The sequence below is a fragment of the Dendrobates tinctorius genome, unplaced genomic scaffold (assembly GCF_039654945.1).
Source record: "Dendrobates tinctorius isolate UK_male_01 unplaced genomic scaffold, ASM3965494v1 ptg000165l, whole genome shotgun sequence".
Lineage (NCBI taxonomy): Eukaryota > Metazoa > Chordata > Amphibia > Anura > Dendrobatidae > Dendrobates > Dendrobates tinctorius.
In genome coordinates this window covers 28,340,284-28,362,838 of record NW_027361832.1, presented here as the reverse complement: position 1 = coordinate 28,362,838, position 22,555 = coordinate 28,340,284, and the positions used below count along the sequence as shown (strand labels likewise).

The 22,555-nt window shown below is 46.6% G+C and overlaps 1 protein-coding gene across 1 annotated transcript in view; it reads left to right on the top strand.

The window, feature by feature from the left end:
* The window catches only part of ZC2HC1A (zinc finger C2HC-type containing 1A), a 69,595-nt gene that overhangs the window by 22,589 nt on the left and 24,451 nt on the right, over positions 1-22,555 (top strand). Inside the window, exons 5-6 of the mRNA XM_073550614.1 lie at positions 3,922-4,070; positions 19,099-19,198. Coding sequence (XP_073406715.1) covers positions 3,922-4,070; positions 19,099-19,198 — 249 coding nt within the window. The remainder of the gene's footprint in view (positions 1-3,921; positions 4,071-19,098; positions 19,199-22,555) is intronic.

Genomic DNA, 22,555 nt, shown 5'->3' with positions numbered 1-22,555 from the left:
ATAACTGTTTAGGGTTGTGAGACAGAGGATATGAGAGATGAGAAGTAGGTTTGTTTAGCTGTGGCGAGTGTGGTCTTGAAAGTAGTGAGGGACTATTTGAATGCGATGAAGTGCTCGTTGGAGTGGGATCTTTTCCATCGGCGCTCAGCAGCCCTGGAAGCTCGCCTCAGCTCTTTGGTCAGGCTGGTGTGCCAGGGCTGTCTGTTGATTTTGCGAGTTTTGGTATGTGTAAGTGGGGCAGCGGATTCCAAAGCTACAGCTATTGTGCTGTTATATAGAGCGGCAGCGTCATCCGCATTGTGTAAGGAACTTATATCTGTAAGAGGGAGGAGGGATTCAGAGAATGAGTGTAGGTCAAGGTGTTTAAGATTCCTGCGAGGGTGTGAAAGTTTGTGGGGTTGGGATTGTAGACATGGAGTGAAGAGGGAAGAGAATGTGAGAAGGTTGTGGTCAGAGAGAGGAAGAGGTGAGTTAGAGAGGTTAGATAGGGAGCAGAGGCGGGTGAAGATGAGGTCCAGTGTGTGGCCATCTTTGTGGGTGGCTGTAGAAGACCATTGAGTGAGGCCGAAGGAGGAAGGGAGAGATAGGAGTTTAGTGGCAGCTGAGAGGGAAGTGTCAATGGGGATGTTGAAGTCGCCCATGATGATAGTAGGGATGTCCGCGGAAATGAAGTAACCAGTGGTGAAGTGGTCAAAGAAGGTGGTGGCTGGCCCTGGGGGGCGGTAGATGACAGCCAGTTGGAGGTTGGAGGGGGAGTAGATGCGCACAGAGTGCACCTCAAAGGAAGGGAGGGTAACAGAGGGTGGCAGTGGGATTGGGGTGAAGGAGCAGGTATCTGACAGGAGAAAACCAACTCCTCCGCCATGTTTTCTGCTGGGGCGGGGGGTGTGAGAAAGGTGGAAGCCGCCATACGAAAGTGCAGCAGGAGAGGCTGTGTCAGAAGGGGTGAGCCAGGTTTCGGTGATGACGAGGAAGGAGAGCTTGGTAGTAACAAAAAGATCATAGATGGAGGAAAGCTTGTTGCAGACAGAGCGAGCGTTCCACAGAGCTCCTGTTAGTGGGACTGGGGAAGCGGGGGCTGGGTGAATGGGTATAAGGTTGGAGAGGTTACGGAAGGTTGTGATAGAGCGTGGATGGGAGGTAGAAATGACTGTGGGAATGTGGTGAGGAGGACCAGGATTTGGAGAGATATCACCAGCAGTGAGAAGGAGCAGAGAAAGTGTTAGCAGGTGGGAGCAGGAGAGGGAATGCGGGGGCTGTCTGTGTTTGGAGACAGAGGATTGTATGTTAAGGAACAGTTTTGAGGCGGAGGTGAGGTGGATGGGGAGGATGGAAGAAGAGATGAACAGTTCCTTACTAGGAGTAGGGATTAGGGGAATTAGCAGAAAGTGAAGGATTATTGGGGTGAAAACAAACAGAAACATTGTTTACAGTGACTGTGTACAGTTACCTTCTGGTTCAATTCTGGTTTTAATTCTTAAATTGCACAAATGCACAAATACATACAGCTCTGCTACGTATGCACAAATACATACAGCTCTGCTACGTGTGCACAAATACACACAGCTCTGCTACGTATGCACAAATACATACAGCTCTGCTACGTGTGCACAAATACATACAGCTCTGCTACGTATGCACAAATACATACAGCTCTGCTACGTATGCACAAATACATACAGCTCTGCTACGTGTGCACAAATACATACAGCTCTGCTACGTGTGCACAAATACATACAGCTCTGCTACGTGTGCACAAATACATACAGCTCTGCTACGTGTGCACAAATACATACAGCTCTGCTACGTATGCACAAATACATACAGCTCTGCTACGTGTGCACAAATACATACAGCTCTGCTACGTGTGCACAAATACATATAGCTCTGCTACGTGTGCACAAATACATACAGCTCTGCTACGTGTGCACAAATACATACAGCTCTGCTACGTGTGCACAAATACATACAGCTCTGCTACGTGTGCACAAATACATACAGCTCTGCTACGTGTGCACAAATACATACAGCTCTGCTACGTGTGCACAAATACATACAGCTCTGCTACGTGTGGACAAATACATACAGCTCTGCTACGTGTGCACAAATACATACAGCTCTGCTACGTGTGCACAAATACATACAGCTCTGCTACGTATGCACAAATACATACTGCTCTGCTACGTGTGCACAAATACATACAGCTCTGCTACGTGTGCACAAATACATACAGCTCTGCTACGTGTGCACAAATACATACAGCTCTGCTACGTGTGCACAAATACATACAGCTCTGCTACGTGTGCACAAATACATACAGCTCTGCTACGTGTGCACAAATACATACAGCTCTGCTACGTGTGCACAAATACATACAGCTCTGCTACGTGTGCACAAATACATACAGCTCAGCTACGTGTGCACAAATACATACAGCTCTGCTACGTGTGCACAAATACATACAGCTCTGCTACGTGTGCACAAATACATGCAGCTCTGCTACGTGTGCACAAATACATGCAGCTCTGCTACGTATGCACAAATACATACATCTCTGCTACGTATGCACAAATACATACAGCTCTGCTACATGTGCACAAATACATACAGCTCTGCTACATGTGCACAAATACATACAGCTCTGCTACGTGTGCACAAATACATACAGCTCTGCTACGTATGCACAAATACATACAGCTCTGCTACGTGTGCACAAATACATACAGCTCTGCTACGTGTGCACAAATACATACAGCTCTGCTACGTGTGCACAAATACATACAGCTCTGCTACGTATGCACAAATACATACAGCTCTGCTACGTATGCACAAATACATTACAAACACAGCTCTGCTACATGAACATTTATAGACACACACAGCTCTGTTAGATGGACATTTACATACGGAAGGTCTTTCAGCTGCCCAGGACATACATGCATCCATGCTCTTTACACATCACATAGATCAGTGTGGAGCATTTAATTTTTGCATTTTCATTTTTCCCCCCTTCTCTCTAAGTTTTTTATGGGACTAGTTGTAGTTTTGAATGACACCACTTTACCATATAACACCATGAGAAATGGGGAAAAAAAATACTAAATGGGATCATAAAGTGAAAATTAAAAAGCAATTTCTATTTTGCTTTTATTTTTATGGTGTCAATTATGCAATAAAAGTGACCTGGCTTTTGGATTCATTATGTACACACATAGGAGAGATCTGTCAATCAACTGAAGTGTGGCAGAGAGAAGCCCACCGGGGGGCTGTAGCAGACTGGTCTGCACTCTCACTACAGTTAGCGGTCGAAACACTGCAGCTTTCTGCATAAACCATACCTGGCTGTAATCACACCATCAGGCAGCCCGTAGTTCAGATAGTATGAATTTAAGGACAAGGTTCCCTTTAACTGAGGCTCACAAATGAATGGGCAACATGTCAAGCCATCGGCTCTCCACAGTGCGCACGCTGCCAAACCAATCGTTACTGCCGCTGTCAGTGATTGACAGCAGCAGTTAAATGTTTAAATAGCAGTGATCTCTGTTCTCTCCAGTCGCTGCTGCAGCACGGCTAGCCTCTGCCAGGTTCTGAGCCCGCTGCTTACATTCCACGCTCCTGTGTGACATATATTCATGTTATATGGTCACAAAGAGGTTATCGGGCTTCGATTCGTAGAAGGCTGAGATCCTTTTTCACATGCACATCAAGGCCTTAACATCAAACAGTATGTGACAGTGCACTGCTCTTCCCCTTAGTCATCTTGTTCCTTAGGCTGTGACCTAAATAGAATGAGCTGGGATATCATACATATTTCATCTAAAAAAATGCAGACACTGCTTCTTGCTTTTTTTTTTTCCTCTTTTTTTTAGACAGGCTATTAATAATCACTGACGCTGCCTGTTTTCTGCTTTATCCATCTAGACTATGTTCAGTGCCCGTACTGTCAGAGAAGGTTTAATGAGAATGCCGCTGACAGACACATCAACTTCTGCAAGGAGCAAGCAGCCCGCATATCCAACAAAGGCAAATTAGGTGCTGATCCAAAAGGGAAAGCCGCTCCTCGGACGCAGGTAACGAGACTGTGCTCTGCTAGCGATCACGGAACATTTACATCCAGAATGGCTAAGGCTAGTTTCACACTAGCGCTTGCATGCGCAGCGCAGGGCCACCGCTAAGCCCCGGCCGCGCCCCCTCCGGTCAGCTCCTCCTCCGATCACACGACTGTGCATGCGATCAGCGTACCCTATATGTAGCGTTGGGTGCACTGGTCGTGCGCTGGTCTGATTTTGCTGGCACTGCGCCATTTTTGCGCTGCGCCCAGTGCACAAAAACGCGCTGTATTGCATTTTTGTGCGCTGGGGGCAGCGCCAGCAAAATAAGACCTGCGCACGATCAGCGCATCCAACGCTAAATATAGTGTACGCTGATTGCATGCACAGTCATGCGATCGGAGGAGGAGATGACCAGAGGGGACGCGCCCGGGGGCGGGGCTTAGCGGCGGCCCTGCGCTGCGCCCGCAAACGCTAGTGTGAAACTAACCTAAGGCTGGTCTTAGAGGGAATCTGTCAGCACGTTTTTGCTGTTAGCTGAAGACAGCATGTGGTAGAGGTTAAAACACAGACTTCAGCGATGTCTCTCTTATCAAGCTTGGTGGTTTTGTTTTCTTGTAATGATTGCTTTAGCACCAGGAGCTGATCATTGCTGGACACAGCAGTGCCTGCTTCCTGGTCAGACTCCGCCCCCTCTTGTGATCGGCATCTTACAGCCTATGGACATTGTATTTACAGAGCCTGGTGTGGGCGGAGTTAGCTTCCTCAGCTCTGATGAATTGCTGATTGTGTCACAACCCAGTAAACTAAGTGATAGATCGCTGGATTCAGCTTCCCTTTGCCAACATCAGGCTGCTCTCAGGTAAGGGAGCAAAAGCCTGCTGACTGATTCCCTTTAAACTTACGGGCTTTCCGCTTATTAATCTGCACCGACATTCTAAAACGTGAATGCAGAATAAGATTCTTGTATGACATCGCAGCGCAGAATCCCTATACAGAGGGTTTATTACCGACTTTGCATTCCCGATTGCTGTGTACACAGCTCTGAACAAGCACTGAGTATACAGCAGAGAACACGCTGTCAGTGCTTCCTCTTCTGGACTCAGTGGTCATTTGATGGGTGTAGGGAGTCAGCAAGAGCTGCTGTGTTGTAGGAGAACAAGTCAGCGTGGCTATACTGGTAGGAATCTGAATTTCCCCTGTAACTGTGGCTAAAATACCAGCTCTGGTTGCAGTGGAAATAAAAATAATGTGTTAGTATGTTAAAATGGCCCCCAAACGACTTTTGTTAGGAGCTCAGATAAAGACTGGTAAAAGAGTAACAAACTCCTCATCACCCAGATATAACAGGCTGCCTGACAGATTCTGGGCAACACCAAAATCTACAATCTTAAATATTAATAATAAAAAGAAAAGCATACATAGAGAAAACACTAAAACACAAAGGCTGAAACAAATCTTTAATTACAATACTTTAAAAACATAGGAAGAAAGGTATGTAAATATAAAAAAATATAAAAAATGGGGAGTACAAATATAGGAAAGGAAGATGGGTGTACCTGGAAATAGATATCGAATGAAGCACTGCAATAATATATTATTGATCAGTCATGATTATTCAAGGCTCTAATAAAAAATAAAAAAATAAGTGGACTCGCATTTGATACAAATAATGATGAGGTCATAACGTACTGGGACTGTTATAACACTCATAATTCTATTGCAAACCTGTATAATATCAGGTATGAGCAAAAACAAAGTTTATAAGAAAAGTCTTGGTAGACTCATTTAAAGGGAATCTGTCACCCTATTTTTTCGAGTATCAGCTGCCGGCACCGCCATCAGGGGCTTAACTACAGCATTCTGTAATTCTGTAGATAATCCCCTGATGTAACCTGAAAGAGAAGAAAAAGGAGTTACATTATACTCACCGGGGGGGCGGTCCTGGTCCGGTTTTGGTCCGATGGGTGTTGCGGTCTGGTCCGGCGCCTCCCATCTTCTAACGGTGACGTCCTCTTCTGTGCTGCCTGTCGTGGCTCCGGCGCAGGAGCAGTGCTCTGTGGTGATAAACCCTGAAGTCGGTGCCGACAGCTCATAGTCGAAAAATGGGGTGACAGATTCCCTTTAACCCCTTCATGACCAAGCCTATTTTAACCTTAATGACCAGGCCATTTTTTGCAATTCTGACCAGTGTCCCTTTATGAGATAACTCTGGAACGCTTCAACGGATCCTAGCGATTCTCAGATTGTTTTTTTTTCGTGACATGTTGGGCTTCATGTTAGTGGTAAATTTAGGTCGATAATTTTTGCGTTTATTTGTGAAAAAAAATTGGAAATATGGCGAAAATTTTGCAAATATAGCAATTTTCAAATTTTGAATTTTTATTCTGTTAAACCAGAGCGTAATGTGACACAAAATAGTTAATAAATAACATTTCCCACATGTCTACTTTACATCAGCACAATTTTGTAAACAATTTTTTTTTTGTTAGGAAGTTATAAGGGTCAAAAGTTGACCAGCGATTTCTAATTTTTACAACAAAATTTACAAAACCATTTTTTTTAGGGACCACCTCACATTTGAAGTCACTTTGAGGGGTCTATATGGCAGAAAATACCCAAAAGTGACACCATTCTAAAAACTGCACCCCTCAAGGTGCTCAAAACCACATTCAAGAAGTTTATTAACCCTTCAGGTGCTTCACAGGAACTAAAGCAACGTGGAAGGAAAAAATGGACATTTTAATTTTTCCAGCAAAAATTTTCTTTTGGCATAAATTCTTTCATTTTCACATGGGCAACAGGATAAAATGGATCCTAAAATTTGTTGGACAATTTCTCCTGAGTACACCGATACCTCATATGTGGTCATAAACCACTGTTTGGGCGCACGGCAGGGCTCAGAAGGGAAGGAGCGCCATTTGACTTTTTGAATGGAAAATTAGCTCCAATCTTTAGCGGATGCCATGTCGCATTTGGAGAGCCCCTGTGTGCCTAAACATTGGATCTCCCCCACAAGTGACCCCATTTTGGAAACTAGACCCCCCAAGGAACTTATCTAGATGCATAGTGAGCACTTTGAACCCCCAGGTGCTTCACAAATTGATCCGTAAAAATTAAAAAGTACTTTTTTTTTTTCACAAAAATTTTTTTTAGCCTCAATTTTTTCATTTTCACATGGGCAACAGGATAAAATGGATCCTAAAATTTGTTGGGCTATTTCTCCTGAGTACACCAATACCTCATATGTGCTCATAAACCACTGTTTGGGCGCACGGCAGGGCTCGTAAAGGAAGGAGTGCCATTTGGCTTTTTGAATGGAAAATTAGCTCCAATCATTAGCGATCACCATGTCGCTTTTGGAAAATTTTGTAGTGTACGTCAGACTGGTGTGTGTGGTGTAGTATACACCACACACAGACACACACACCAAACTGACGTACACTACGCCACACACACCAACCTGACACACTACGTCAGGTTGGTGTGCATGGTATAGTGTATGTCAGGTTGGTGTGCGTGGTGTGATGTAGTGTACGTCAGGTTGGTGTGTGTGGTATAGTATACACCACACACATACCAACCTGACGTACACTACGCCACACACACCAACCTGACATACACTGCGCCACACACACCAACCTGACACATTACGTCAGGTTGGTGTGGGTAGTGTAGTGTATGTCAGGTTGGTGTGTGGTGTGGTGTAATGTACGTCAGGTTGGTGTGTGTGGTATAGTATACGCCACACACACCAACTTGATTTACACTACGCCACACACACCAACCTGACACACTACGTCAGGTTGGTGTGTGTGGTGTAGTGTGTGTCAGGTTGGTGTGCGTGCTGTGGTGTAGTGTACGTCAGGTTGGTGTGTGTGGTGTTGTGTATGTCAAGCTGGTGTAGGTGAGTTCTGTCGTGGAATGTCAGGATGTGTTTAGTCCACGGACATGTGATGAATTCTGAGTCATTCATTCAAGCACAGTCCAGGTTTGTCGGGACACGCTTCACATTGGAAACGAGTTTCCCTTCTTGTCCCCCTTTTATAGCATACCCGGCACCTTTTTTCTTTTCTCTCCTCACGGGGAAAATGTTGCCCTGGTCCCATAGGGGAAACTTGAGTTCCAAGGGTGCGGGGCCGCGCTCCGTCCTCGTCTCCAAAAATCGTGGCCTTTATCACCGCCTCCTGGAACTGAAGGAAGTTGTGGGTGTGGCCTGCACATCGTGATAGCACGCATGCGTTATACAGTGCCATTTGTACGATGTGCACAGCCAGTTTTTAGTACCACACCTTTGCCTTCCGCATGGCACTATAGGGCTGGAGGACTTGATCAGAAAGATCAACTCCCCCCCATGTGTTGGTTGTACCCCAGGGCACAGTCCGGTTTGTGGACCGGTGCTGGGGTACCTCGAACGGTGGTGGCCGTGGTGCCGGGACCATGGAATGTTAAGAAAAAGACGTCACTTTTGTCTTTGAACTTGACCACAAACATGTTGCCGCTACATTGGGCTCGGCTCTCACCCTTTGGGAGAGCCTGCTCAATTAGCGACAAAGAGAGACCCCTCTGGTTTCTACGCACGGTACCGCAAGCGACGGTAGCTCTGGCAGAGAGGGATTGAAATAGTGCGGTGCTTGTATAAAAGTTATCAACGTACATATGGTAACCTTTATCAAGCTTTGGGTGGGCCAAATCCCACACTATTTTCCCACTCACCCCCAGAGCAGGTGGACATTCTGGGGGCTGGATCCTACAGTCCTTGCCTTGGGAAACTCTAAAGCTGAGAGTGTACCCTGAGGTACTCTCACACAGCTTGTAGAGTTTTATCCCGTACCTCACCCTTTTGCTGGGCAGGTACTGACGGAACTGAAGCCTCCCTTTTGAAGTGGATGAGGGATTCATCCAAACAAATTTCCCTTTCGGGAATGTACACTTCAGCAAACTTGTTGCTGAAGTGTTCGATGACTGGCCGAATTTTGAAGTCGATCAAAATTCGGGTCATCGCGGGGAAGGCTTTCAGTGTTGTCCCTGAAATGGAGAAATTTATGAATTGCCTCAAAACGTCTGCGACTCATAACCATGCCAAATACTGGAGTTTGATATAAAATATCAGTACTCCAGTATTGGCGAATTTCTGGTTTCTTCACAATCCCCATGTGAAGAACCAGTCCCCAATATTTCATCATTTCTACAGAGTCAACCAGACCCCAAGTAGAGAATGAAGAAATTGGGTTTTCGGCCAAAAATTGCTGAGCGTACAAGTTTGTTTGCTCCACCATGAGACTGACGATTGACTCCGAGAAATAAACTGGATTCCTGATTGGGGAGCGAAATCAGGAATCCGTGGAGCAAAATTTTCAGGGACGGGGGTCCAGGAGGGAGAACTAGTGCTAGGTTGGGCGTGACTAGCACTAGGTTGGGGGAAACTCGCACTTGGCTGTGGGACTTCGTCCAAGGTCTCCGACTCTTCCTCCCTGGTCTCCGGACGATTTCTCATCTTGCGACATCTCGGTGGTGGTAAGTCTGTGTCGCTGGAGGAGGAAGAGTTGGAGGAATAGAGAAAGGTGGGGTTATCGCCTTCACTATCAGTTTCGGAGGCAATAATGTCATATGCCTCCTCAACTGAGTAAAATTCAAGCAAAAAAGGAAGCACACTGTAGCGCCAAACCATGCAAACATGAATAATGAATTGCATTACTGCATTAGAAGTATGAAAAATTGAGAAAGTTTAGCGCATAAAATGGCCAAGTTATGTGTACCTGGAAGCCACGTTAAGGCATTCCTCGTTTTCCAGGTCCCTATTCTATGCCAATCCTCACTAAGACTGTTGTCTCCATCTGAATGGGAACCTATGAAAAAATCCTCTGTTAGGACTGAAGTCTATATCTCTGTGCCGAGGGGAAATGACACTGGTTTGATTAAAAACGCCTGCGGCTAACAGGTGGAGTGCTCAGTCAGAAGGTAAATGAATAGTGAGGAAACACTTAGCTAGCCTAAATGAATTCAAGTCTCCAGGTCCAGATGAATTACACCCCAGAGTACTGAAGGAGATAGCAGAAGAAATTTTTGAACCCCTCTCTATAATCTTTGAAAATTCTTGGAGAACAGGAGAAGTGCCAGAAGACTGGAGAAGAGCAAATGTTGTTCCTATCTTCAAAAAGGGGAAGAAGGTGGACCCAGGTAACTATAGGCCGGTGAGTCTGACTTCTATACCAGGAAAGATCTTTGAACAAATTATTAAACAACATGTATGTCAATACCTGGATAAGAATGAAGTGATTAAACAGAGTCAGCATGGGTTTGTAACTAATAAGTCATGTCAGACTAACTTAATTTCCTTCTATGACGGTATCACTGATTGGGTGGATCAAGGAAATGCTGTAGATATAGTATATCTTGACTTCAGCAAAGCATTTGACAAAGTCTCTCATACAATCCTTATTGAAAAAATGATTAAGTATGGAATGGACAAGGCAACTGTTAGGTGGATTCATAACTGGCTTAGTGATCGGACCCAAAGAGTGGTCGTAAATGGCTGCACATCCAGTTGGAAGAATGTCTCAAGTGGGGTACCACAGGGCTCTGTCCTGGGCCCTGTATTGTTCAACATCTTTATCAATGATTTAGATGAAGGAATTGAGGGTAAACTGATTAAATTTGCTGATGACACAAAGCTAGGAGGGATAGCTAATACTAGAGAAGAGAGAGAGAGGATTCAAAAAGATTTAAATAAACTGGAGAAGTGGGCAGCAACTAACAGAATGGTTTTTAACAGGGAGAAATGCAAAGTACTACATCTGGGCAATAAAAATGGAAAAAACATATATAGAATGGGAGGAATAGGGCTAAGTGACAGCACATGTGAAAAAGACTTGGGTATACTAATAGATCACAGACTGAATATGAGTCAACAGTGTGATGCAGCAGCAAAAAAGGCAAATGCAATTCTAGGATGTATTAACAGAAGCATACAGTCTAGATCACGTGAAGTCATTATTTCCCTCTACTCCTCTTTGGTCAGACCTCATCTGGAATATTGTGTCCAGTTTTGGGCACCACATTTTAAAAAAGACATCAACAAACTGGAGCAAGTTCAGAAAAGAGCGACCAGAATGGTGACCGGTCTGCAAACCCTGTCTTATGAGGAAAGGTTGCAGGATTTGGGAATGTTTAGTTTGCAAAAGAGAAGACTGAGAGGAGACTTAATAGCTGTCTACAAATATCTAAAGGGCTGTCACATTGTAGAAGGATCAACTTTATTCTCATTTGCACAAGGAAAGACTAGAAGCAATGGGATGAAACTGAATGGGAGGAGACACAGATTAGATATTAGAAAAAACTTTTTGACAGTTAGAGTGATCAATGAGTGGAACAGGCTGCCACGAGAAGTGGTGAGTTCTCCTTCAATGGAAGTCTTCAAACAGAGGCTGGACAGACATCTGACTGGGATGATTTAGCGAATCCTGCTTTGAGCAGGGGGTTGGACCAGATGGCCCAGGAGGTCCCTTCCAACTCTACGATTCTATGATTCTATGAATACAAATTTCAAAAACTGACTGTCCCATCCAAGCATAAGCATAGTGTGAACAGGTGCTTAACCTAGAGTCACCAACTCATATACATTCAAGCAAAAAAGGAAGCACACTGCAGCGCCAAACCATGCAAACATGAAAAATGAATAATGAATTGCATTACTGCATTAGAAATATGAAAAATTGAGAAAGTTTAGCACATAAAATGGCCAAGTTATGTGTACCTGGAAGCCTCAACTGAGTAGACCCTTTGTGACTGGGATGAGCGGGACATTGTGGGTGTGTGGTGTGTGTGCATGTGTAAAAAAAAAAAAAAGGTTTATTATAGTGTGCGTATGTATGTGCGAGTGTTTGGTGAAACTTTACTGCAGGAGGGAGCTGTCAGGCGTGCGGCAGGAGGGAGCTGTCAGGCGCGCGGGGGGGCAGAGGAGATGCAGCAGCAGGGGGATGATCACCGGGGGCAGAAAGGGGCTATCAGACGCGAGGGGGCAGAAAGGGGCTAAGGAGAGGGAGGTGGATATGCAGTTAGCAGGGGTTGATCAGGTAGTGATCACAGGGGGCAGAAGGGGGCTGTCAGGCGCAGGGGAGCAGGAGGGGGCTGAAGAGATGGAAGTGGATATGCAGCAGCAAGGGGGGTGATCAGGGGGGCAGGGGGTGATCAGGGGTGATCACTGGGGCTGGGGGATGATCACCGGGACAGAAAGGGGATGTCAGGCGTGGGGGCAGAAGGGGGCTGAGGAGATGGAGATGGAGGTGAATATGCAGCAGGGGTTGATCGGGGGGGCAGGGGTTAATCAGGGGGGCAGAAGGGGGCTGTCAGGCGCAGGGGAGCAAGAGGGGGCTGAGGAGATGGAAGTGGATATGCAGCAGCAGCAGGGGGGGGTGATCAGGGGTCATCATTGGGGCTGGGGGATGATCACCGGGGCAGAAAGGGGGCTGAGGAGATGGAGGTGGATATGCAGCAGCAGGGGTTGATCAGGGGGGATCACTGGGGCTGGGGGATGATCACCGGGGCAAAAAGGGGCTGTCAGGCGTAGGGGGGGCAGAAGGGGGCTGAGGAGATGGAGGTGGATATGGAGCAGCAGCAGGGGTTAATCGGGTGCAGGGGTTAATCAGGGGGGCTGAGGGGTGATCACGGGGGGGGGCAGGAGGGGGCTGTCAGGCACAGGAGGAAGGGGCTGAGGAGCCAACAGCAGCAGGGGAGATGATCAGGGGTGCAGGGGTTAATCAGGAGTGCAGGGGGTAGTGAGCGGAGGTTGGGGGGCTGGAAACAGGCGGCGGGGGAGAAGAGGTGTATACCGTACCTCAGTGGTGGCAGCGGCGATCACCTCGCTCCTCAGCTTCCACAGACGGGATGAAGCTGAGGAGCGAGGCAGCCATCATTTTACTCCGCCCCTCCACATCTGATTGGAAGACTAGTGTCACATGGACGCTAGCTCCAATCACATCTGAAGGGGGTGATCGTATTCCCGGGGTCAAGTCTAGGTCCCCCAGTAACGGCGTGTCGGGTGACCTTTGCTTGAACCCGGTCACCCAACCCGCAGGATCGCAATCTTCTCATGATGCCACATGGGCGTCACTGGTCGGATTGGCACCGACTTTCATGACACCTATGTGGCGTCATTGGGCGGGAAGGGGTTAATGGTATTAAGCGTCTAAATATGAGACCAGAGTAGAGCATGCAGATAATTTAGACAAGGTATACAAACCCACCACACCCAATGCGCGTTTCGCTATAGAAGGCTTTGTTGTCCCCTGGATTGATCAATAATATGTTATTGCAGTGCTTCATACGCTATTTATTTCTAGGTATACCCACCTTCCTTTCCTGTATTTGTATTCCCCATTTTTTTAAATTTATATACCTTTCTTTTTTTTTTTTTTTAATTTTTAGAATTGCAAGTAAACATTTGTTTTAGCCTTTCTAAAAACCATTGTGTTTTAGTTTTTTTTTTTTCCTGAAAGACTCTTAGCTAACTCATTCTACAGTCTGCAATAGACAGGGCAACACAGAGCCTAAAGAAGACAAATAATGAAATTTTTTTTAGTTTTTATGAAATCCAATTACAAAAAATATTTTTAGCTCAGAATACATGTATTTTATTAAGAAGGGAAAATTGTTTCCAAAGGTGAACAACCCCTCTTAAAGGGGGTTTTCTCACAAGCAAAGTTTATTGTAATCAATAGATCTTGGAATAATAATAATTTCCACAATTGGATGTGATTTAAAAACATGTTCCTGTGTCAGACACAGACATTGCACAGTACACAGCAGGGAAACATTTATAAGATTATCTCAGCACAGGAACATTTTATTTTAACACATCCAATTGTGGAACTTCTTATTATTCCAAGATCTTTTGAGTAAAATGAACTACGTTCGTGGGAAAACCTAACAGTGCATGCAGTGTGTAGGCCATAGCTTCGAGCAGTACAGTGCATGCAGTGCGTAGGCCATAGCTTCGAGCAGTACAGTGCATGCAGTGCGTAGGCCATAGCTTCGAGCAGTACAGTGCATGCAGTGCGTAGGCCATAGCTTCGAGCAGTACAGTGCATGCAGTGCGTAGGCCATAGCTTCGAGCAGTACAGTGCATGCAGTGCGTAGGCCATAGCTTCGACCAGTACAGTGCATGCAGTGCGTAGGCCATAGCTTCGAGCAGTACAGTGCATGCAGTGCGTAGGCCATAGCTTCGAGCAGTACAGTGCATGCAGTGCGTAGGCCATAGCTTCGAGCAGTACAGTGCATGCAGTGCGTAGGCCATAGCTTCGAGCAGTACAGTGCATGCAGTGCGTAGGCCATAGCTTCGAGCAGTACAGTGCATGCAGTGCGTAGGCCATAGCTTCGAGCAGTACAGTGCATGCAGTGCGTAGGCCATAGCTTCGAGCAGTACAGTGCATGCAGTGCGTAGGCCATAGCTTCGAGCAGTACAGTGCATGCAGTGCGTAGGCCATAGCTTCGAGCAGTACAGTGCATGCAGTGTGTAGGCCATAGCTTCGAGCAGTACAGTGCATGCAGTGCGTAGGCCATAGCTTCGAGCAGTACAGTGCATGCAGTGCGTAGGCCATAGCTTCGAGCAGTACAGAGCATGCAGTGCGTAGGCCATAGCTTCGAGCAGTACAGTGCATGCAGTGCGTAGGCCATAGCTTCGAGCAGTACAGTGCATGCAGTGCGTAGGCCATAGCTTCGAGCAGTACAGTGCATGCAGTGCGTAGGCCATAGCTTCGAGCAGTACAGTGCATGCAGTGCGTAGGCCATAGCTTCGAGCAGTACAGTGCATGCAGTGCGTAGGCCATAGCTTCGAGCAGTACAGTGCATGCAGTGCGTAGGCCATAGCTTCGAGCAGTACAGTGCATGCAGTGCGTAGGCCATAGCTTCGAGCAGTACAGTGCATGCAGTGCGTAGGCCATAGCTTCGAGCAGTACAGTGCATGCAGTGCGTAGGCCATAGCTTCGAGCAGTACAGTGCATGCAGTGCGTAGGCCATAGCTTCGAGCAGTACAGTGCATGCAGTGCGTAGGCCATAGCTTCGAGCAGTACAGTGCATGCAGTGCGTAGGCCATAGCTTCGAGCAGTACAGTGCATGCAGTGCGTAGGCCATAGCTTCGACCAGTACAGTGCATGCAGTGCGTAGGCCATAGCTTCGAGCAGTACAGTGCATGCAGTGCGTAGGCCATAGCTTCGAGCAGTACAGTGCATGCAGTGCGTAGGCCATAGCTTCGAGCAGTACAGTGCATGCAGTGCGTAGGCCATAGCTTCGAGCAGTACAGTGCATGCAGTGCGTAGGCCATAGCTTCGAGCAGTACAGTGCATGCAGTGCGTAGGCCATAGCTTCGAGCAGTACAGTGCATGCAGTGCGTAGGCCATAGCTTCGAGCAGTACAGTGCATGCAGTGCGTAGGCCATAGCTTCGAGCAGTACAGTGCATGCAGTGCGTAGGCCATAGCTTCGAGCAGTACAGTGCATGCAGTGTGTAGGCCATAGCTTCGAGCAGTACAGTGCATGCAGTGCGTAGGCCATAGCTTCGAGCAGTACAGTGCATGCAGTGCGTAGGCCATAGCTTCGAGCAGTACAGAGCATGCAGTGCGTAGGCCATAGCTTCGAGCAGTACAGTGCATGCAGTGCGTAGGCCATAGCTTCGAGCAGTACAGTGCATGCAGTGCGTAGGCCATAGCTTCGAGCAGTACAGTGCATGCAGTGCGTAGGCCATAGCTTCGAGCAGTACAGTGCATGCAGTGCGTAGGCCATAGCTTCGAGCAGTACAGTGCATGCAGTGCGTAGGCCATAGCTTCGAGCAGTACAGTGCATGCAGTGCGTAGGCCATAGCTTCGAGCAGTACAGTGCATGCAGTGCGTAGGCCATAGCTTCGAGCAGTACAGTGCATGCAGTGCGTAGGCCATAGCTTCGACCAGTACAGTGCATGCAGTGCGTAGGCCATAGCTTCGAGCAGTACAGTGCATGCAGTGCGTAGGCCATAGCTTCGAGCAGTACAGTGCATGCAGTGCGTAGGCCATAGCTTCGAGCAGTACAGTGCATGCAGTGCGTAGGCCATAGCTTCGAGCAGTACAGTGCATGCAGTGCGTAGGCCATAGCTTCGAGCAGTACAGTGCATGCAGTGCGTAGGCCATAGCTTCGAGCAGTACAGTGCATGCAGTGCGTAGGCCATAGCTTCGAGCAGTACAGTGCATGCAGTGCGTAGGCCATAGCTTCGAGCAGTACAGTGCATGCAGTGCGTAGGCCATAGCTTCGAGCAGTACAGTGCATGCAGTGCGTAGGCCATAGCTTCGAGCAGTACAGTGCATGCAGTGCGTAGGCCATAGCTTCGAGCAGTACAGTGCATGCAGTGCGTAGGCCATAGCTTCGAGCAGTACAGTGCATGCAGTGTGTAGGCCATAGCTTCGAGCAGTACAGTGCATGCAGTGCGTAGGCCATAGCTTCGAGCAGTACAGTGCATGCAGTGCGTAGGCCATAGCTTCGAGCAGTACAGTGCATGCAGTGCGTAGGCCATAGCTTCGAGCAGTACAGTGCATGCAGTGCGTAGGCCATAGCTTCGAGCAGTACAGTGCATGCAGTGCGTAGGCCATAGCTTCGAGCAGTACAGTGCATGCAGTGCGTAGGCCATAGCTTCGAGCAGTACAGTGCATGCAGTGCGTAGGCCATAGCTTCGAGCAGTACAGTGCATGCAGTGCGTAGGCCATAGCTTCGAGCAGTACAGTGCATGCAGTGCGTAGGCCATAGCTTCGAGCAGTACAGTGCATGCAGTGCGTAGGCCATAGCTTCGAGCAGTACAGTGCATGCAGTGCGTAGGCCATAGCTTCGAGCAGTACAGTGCATGCAGTGCGTAGGCCATAGCTTCGAGCAGTACAGTGCATGCAGTGCGTAGGCCATAGCTTCGAGCAGTGCAGTGCATGCAGTGTGTAGGCCATAGCTTCGAGCAGTACAGTGCATGCAGTGTGTAGGCCATAGCTTCGAGCAGTACAGTGCATGCAGTGCGTAGGCCATAGCTTCGAGCAGTACAGTGCATGCAGTGCGTAGGCCATAGCTTCGAGCAGTGCAGTGCATGCAGTGTGTAGGCCATAGCTTCGAGCAGTACAGTGCATGCAGTGTGTAGGCCATAGCTTCGAGCAGTACAGTGCATGCAGTGCGTAGGCCATAGCTTCGAGCAGTACAGTGCATGCAGTGCGTAGGCCATAGCTTCGAGCAGTACAGTGCATGCAGTGCGTAGGCCATAGCTTCGAGCAGTACAGTGCATGCAGTGCGTAGGCCATAGCTTCGAGCAGTACAGTGCATGCAGTGCGTAGGCCATAGCTTCGAGCAGTACAGTGCATGCAGTGCGTAGGCCATTGCTTAGGAGTCACACAAGCATTATTCTGCCACCGATGTAAGTGGGTGAGATGTGTGTGAGGGATGTGAACATGGTTCTCTATATAAGCAATAGCAGATAGCGTTAACTCGCCAACTTGTGCTACTATTCCTAATGAGCTGCATGTGAATAGTCCAGAAGGATGATTTAGTGATGAATTCAACAGGTTTTATTCACAGTACCTTGGTGAGATATCAGGGATGATGAATGAATGAAGATGAGGTAGGAGTTAGAACTGCAAGTTAGAAGCACAAAGTTAGAAGTAACGAGAATCCTTTCTCCAGTCATGAAGAAGAAAGTGAGCTAAAGATAGGAGGAGTTGCAGAAAGAAAGGTATTATGAGTAAAGCCCAGTAATAATACATGAAGAACATAATATAACAACGGCCAGTAGATGGCAGCAAAGTACACAAATACAATAGATGGAATTAACCATATACATCAGATAATGTCATATAGTGGCTGAAAGTCATGCAGAAGATTAGCTAACAGCACAAGCATTGATTCTCTTGTGTGAGAGAATCAAATCAATTATGTAAATGACACTTGGCTCAAACGCTGATAAGAGTTTCCTCAGAGTGTCAGCTTAGTATGATCTGATTCGTCATACAGGTGAGGAGACGATGGAGAACAAGATTTCTCCATCTGCGGAAATCAGACTGAGAGGTCATCCGAGTGCAGTTCAATGTTTTCCATGCACCCATAGGACTTGAATGGACGATTACGATCCGTTAAATTTTTTGTCATGTCGAAAAAAAAAAAAGCCTCTGCTCAGCACTGCCCCATAGAATAACATTGGTCCGAGTGCTATCAGGTACAACATTGTCCGAGGTACACGCTCGTGTCAGCGAGCACTTAGACTTACAATTTTCTTAGGATCCTTAACACTTCTGTTTAAAGACCTTGAAACAGTTCGCATGATGTGTCCATCTGCTAATAGTTACTTTCTATGTTTTTCTCCTGGTTAGCAGTCTCGTGGAGTTGCAGATGGCGATATTCTGATTACTAAAAACAAGATCTTTCTTTCTGTGTTCTGTATATTTGCTGTCATTCAGCAGTTACTTACATGGTCAGCAATAGTGGCTCCTAGTAAGTGACAGCTAGTAGAAAATCATGAAAGAATTTATCCGGTTAGTTTATTTGCCCCGATGTTCTTGATGAGGGGAAGTGGTGGAGTCAGACTCCCTTGGTTCATTAACAGGTGCGCGCCTCTTAAAGAGGATGTCCACTACTTTTAAGTTGCAGACCTATCCTTAGAATAGGCCATCCATGCCTGATCAGTCGGGGTTCGACACCCAGCACCCCGGCAGTACTCAGTGTCGGCGGCCGCGGGCCAGAAATGTCTGCATTGGCTGCCACTATGAGAAGACGGATTGATCACCTTTCCTAAGGATAGGTTATTTAGAGCTTGTGAAAAGTGCAATAAGCCAGAACTCTTACTCCAGTCAATGTAAGGAATGCACTCGTTCGTAATAAATTAGAGGAGCTTTGATGTCTGCAGTGCATTTAAAGCAATTCTAGCTTAAGCGCTTTTCTGAATCCGGTCATAGCTTGTCTGGCGCTGAGCTGCTTTCCCGTGTCGCACTGATGTCTGGATACGCACCAGCCTTGGCCTCATCACGTGTTCTTTGTGTAACATGTATGTGTATTTATGTGCAGTACAAGCCCCCAGCACTGAAGAAGACTAATTCCCCTGCCTCCGTGTCCACAACAAATTCTCGCTTACCACAACCACCGAACTTGGGGAAACCAGCCTCAGGTATGCCGCCTCATGTACAGTGTGTGTCCTATGTGATGTAGTCAGTCGTGCACAATTCCTACAATGTTAGGAAAGTGAATGTCGGGTCACAATGGTGTGGCCGGAGCCAATCAGACCACTCAATTTAGGGATGTGTTCACATCTGCATATACTTTTTTCATTAGGTAACGATGGGCAAATAATTTAATGAATTTGCCTTTTAGGTTCTTTCTGATCCGCTTTATAAACAGAGTTTTTAAGCTGATTTAGGGAGCAAAGCATCGCAGTGCACGCTGAAAGTCCTTCTCATACATGATCGTCTTGTCCACCCTGGCACCATTGTAAAACTGATCTCTCGCATTTTACTACAGCTCTGGGCCGAGACCTGTGTGTGAAATCTCCATAGTCAATTGTCCGATATATTACCGCAAACCCTTATTTATGTGGCAGGCACAAATGGCAATGCCTTTTAATAACAGTGGCAATTAATACGTCTGTATACAGCAGGTTAAATAAGTATTGAACACATCACCAATTTTTTTGTTTACATATTTCTAAAGGTGCTATTGGCATGAAATTCTCACCAGATGTCGGTAACAACCCATCCAATTCACACGGGCAAAGAAATCAAACCATACATGTCCATAAATTAAGTATTGAACACATGAAGAAAGAGAGGTGCAAAAAGCCATGGAAAGTCATGACACCAGCTGAAATCTAGCAGTAAGGGTGCTTTCACACTGCTTTCTGAAACCTTTTTGGTGGCCCCTTGGGGCTTATGTCTGCCCCCCCCTCCACGAAACGAGTTTCAACCGAGCCTTAGGGTCCCGTTACATTTAGCGATGCACCAGCGATCCCGACAACGATACGACCCGGTCAGGATCGCTGGTACATCGCTAAATGGTCACTAGTAAGCTGCCAAACAGGCAGATCTCACCAGCGATGCAGCAGCGATCCAGCGATGCTCGGCGGTCGCTCTTACCTGTCACACGGCAGCGATGATGACGACTTCTGCCTGCGTCCATGCGTCGCTAGTCGGCGCCAGCGGGACGCCAATGAGGAGAAAATGGCCCAGGCCGTTCCAGCGCGATCAGCGATATCCAGCGGGTGGCTGGTCGGAGGTTTGTGTCACATGTAGCAAGATCGCTAGCGACATCGCTCTTGCGTCACAAAATTGGTGATGCTTTAGTGATATCACTAGCGATCTCGCTATGTGTAAAGCCCCCTTTAGACTGTAATGGTGCCGACAAAGCAAACATATGCTCGGTCGTGCTTCATTTTCTAGTGTGTACGCCTACTAGAGACTGTCACCCAGACACAGTCTACTACTTCTGAATGTCTGCCTCCAGTAGTTGTACACACCCAATAATGATGTGAGAGGTTCGGACGTAAGCCTCAATGGGGCCACTGACAAGTGCCAGAACGCAGTGTGAAAGTGCACTAATTAGAAAGCAATCCTTCCACTTGGTGAAAACTATTAACAGCCGGTTCAACTGATAACCTAGAAAAAGGTGTCTCATTTTCAAGATGCCATACAAGAAACATCTCATGATAGATTAAACAATGAGCTGTCTCAAGACCTTCGCAACCTTATTGTTGCAAAACATACTGATGGCATTGGTTACAGAAGAATTTCTAAACTACTGAAGATTTCAGTGAGCACTGCTGGGGCCATAATCCAGAAAACAGAAAGAACATCATTTCATCATACACTTGCCACGGCCCCCACAAGATTTCAGACGGGAGTGAAAAGAATTATCAGAAGAATTGTCCAAGAGCCAAGGAACACATGTGGAGAGCTACATAAAGGCATGGATCAGCAGGTACAATTGTTTCAAAGAAAACTATAAATAATGCACTCAACCTCTATGGCCTGTATGCACACTCACAACACAAGACTCCATTGCTGAACAAAAAGCATATTCAAGTGTGTTTAAAGTTTGCTCAACAACATTTAGACAAGCCTGTGAAATACTGGGAGAATATAGTCTGGTCAGATGGGACCAAAATTGAACTCTTTGGATGTCATAATAATACAAACCATGTTTGGAGGCCAAAATGACCTGCATATCACCCCGAAAACACCATACCAATAGTGAAGTTTGGAGGTAGGAACATCATGGTGTGGGTCTGTTTTTTAGCATATGGCACTGGCAAACTTCATGTAATAGAAAGAAGGATGAATGGACAAATGTACAGAGACATTCTTGGTAAAAACAAAAGCTCAGAGTTCATAGAAGGATTTGAAGAGTGTTTCGTGTGGAAGAATGAGCCAAAATCACACCTGAGCAATGCATGCGACTAGTTTCTCCATACAGGAGGCGTCTTGAAGCTGTCATCACCAACAAAGACTTTTGTATGAAGTATAAAATACATTTCAGTAAGCGTGTTCCATACTATTTCCCTGTGTTATTTCTCATTATTGTACATCATTTATGGATAGCTACAGTTTGATTTCTTTGCCAGTGTGGATCGGATGGGACGTTACCGACATCTAGTGAGAATTTTATGTTGGTAGCACCTTTAGAAATATATTTTCTTAGAAAATTGGTGTTGTGTTCATTATTTCACCCACTGTATACTCTATGGTGACATGTTGGTGTAACCTAATAAGTAGTAATGAGCGAGTATACTCGTTACCTCCAGTTTTCCCGAGCATGCTTGGGTGGTCTCTGAGTTTATGGATGTGCTCGGAGATTTAGTTTGTCGCCACAGCTGCATGATTTGCGGCTGCTAGCCAGCCTGAATACATGTGGAGGTTGCCTGTTTGTTAGGAATTCCACACATGTATTCAGGCTGTCTAGCAGCCGCAAATCATGCAGCTGCGTCGACACAAACTAAATCTCCAAGCACATCCAAATACTTGGAGATCACCCTAGCATGCTGGGGAAATCGCGAGTAACGAGTATAGTCGCTCATCACTACTAATAAGGTCTTTAAAGAAATCTTGTCACCAGCTGACCCACCTGAGAGCAGCATAATGTAGGGGCTGATTCTAGCAACGTCACTTACTGCCGGGCTGCTTGTTGTAATTTTGATATATAACACAATTTTATCTGCTGCAGCTCTGCTAGTCTTCTTAATGATGAGCTCCTGCTATGTAATTGTAATATGTAAGACCTCCAGCTTTCTCCACCCCTCACCACTGATTGGCAACCCTTTCCCTGCACTAAGCATAGACAGAAAGCTTCCAATCGATACCATGGGCCCGGGTATACAAAGCTCATCTGTGAGAAGATTAGAGGAGCTGCAGAGCAGGTAAACTGTGATTTTATCATAACTATGACAAGAAGCCTAGTAAGTGACACATCATTAGACTTAGGGCCCCGTCACACATAGCGACCTCGCTAGCGAGATCGCTGCTGAATCACAAGTTTT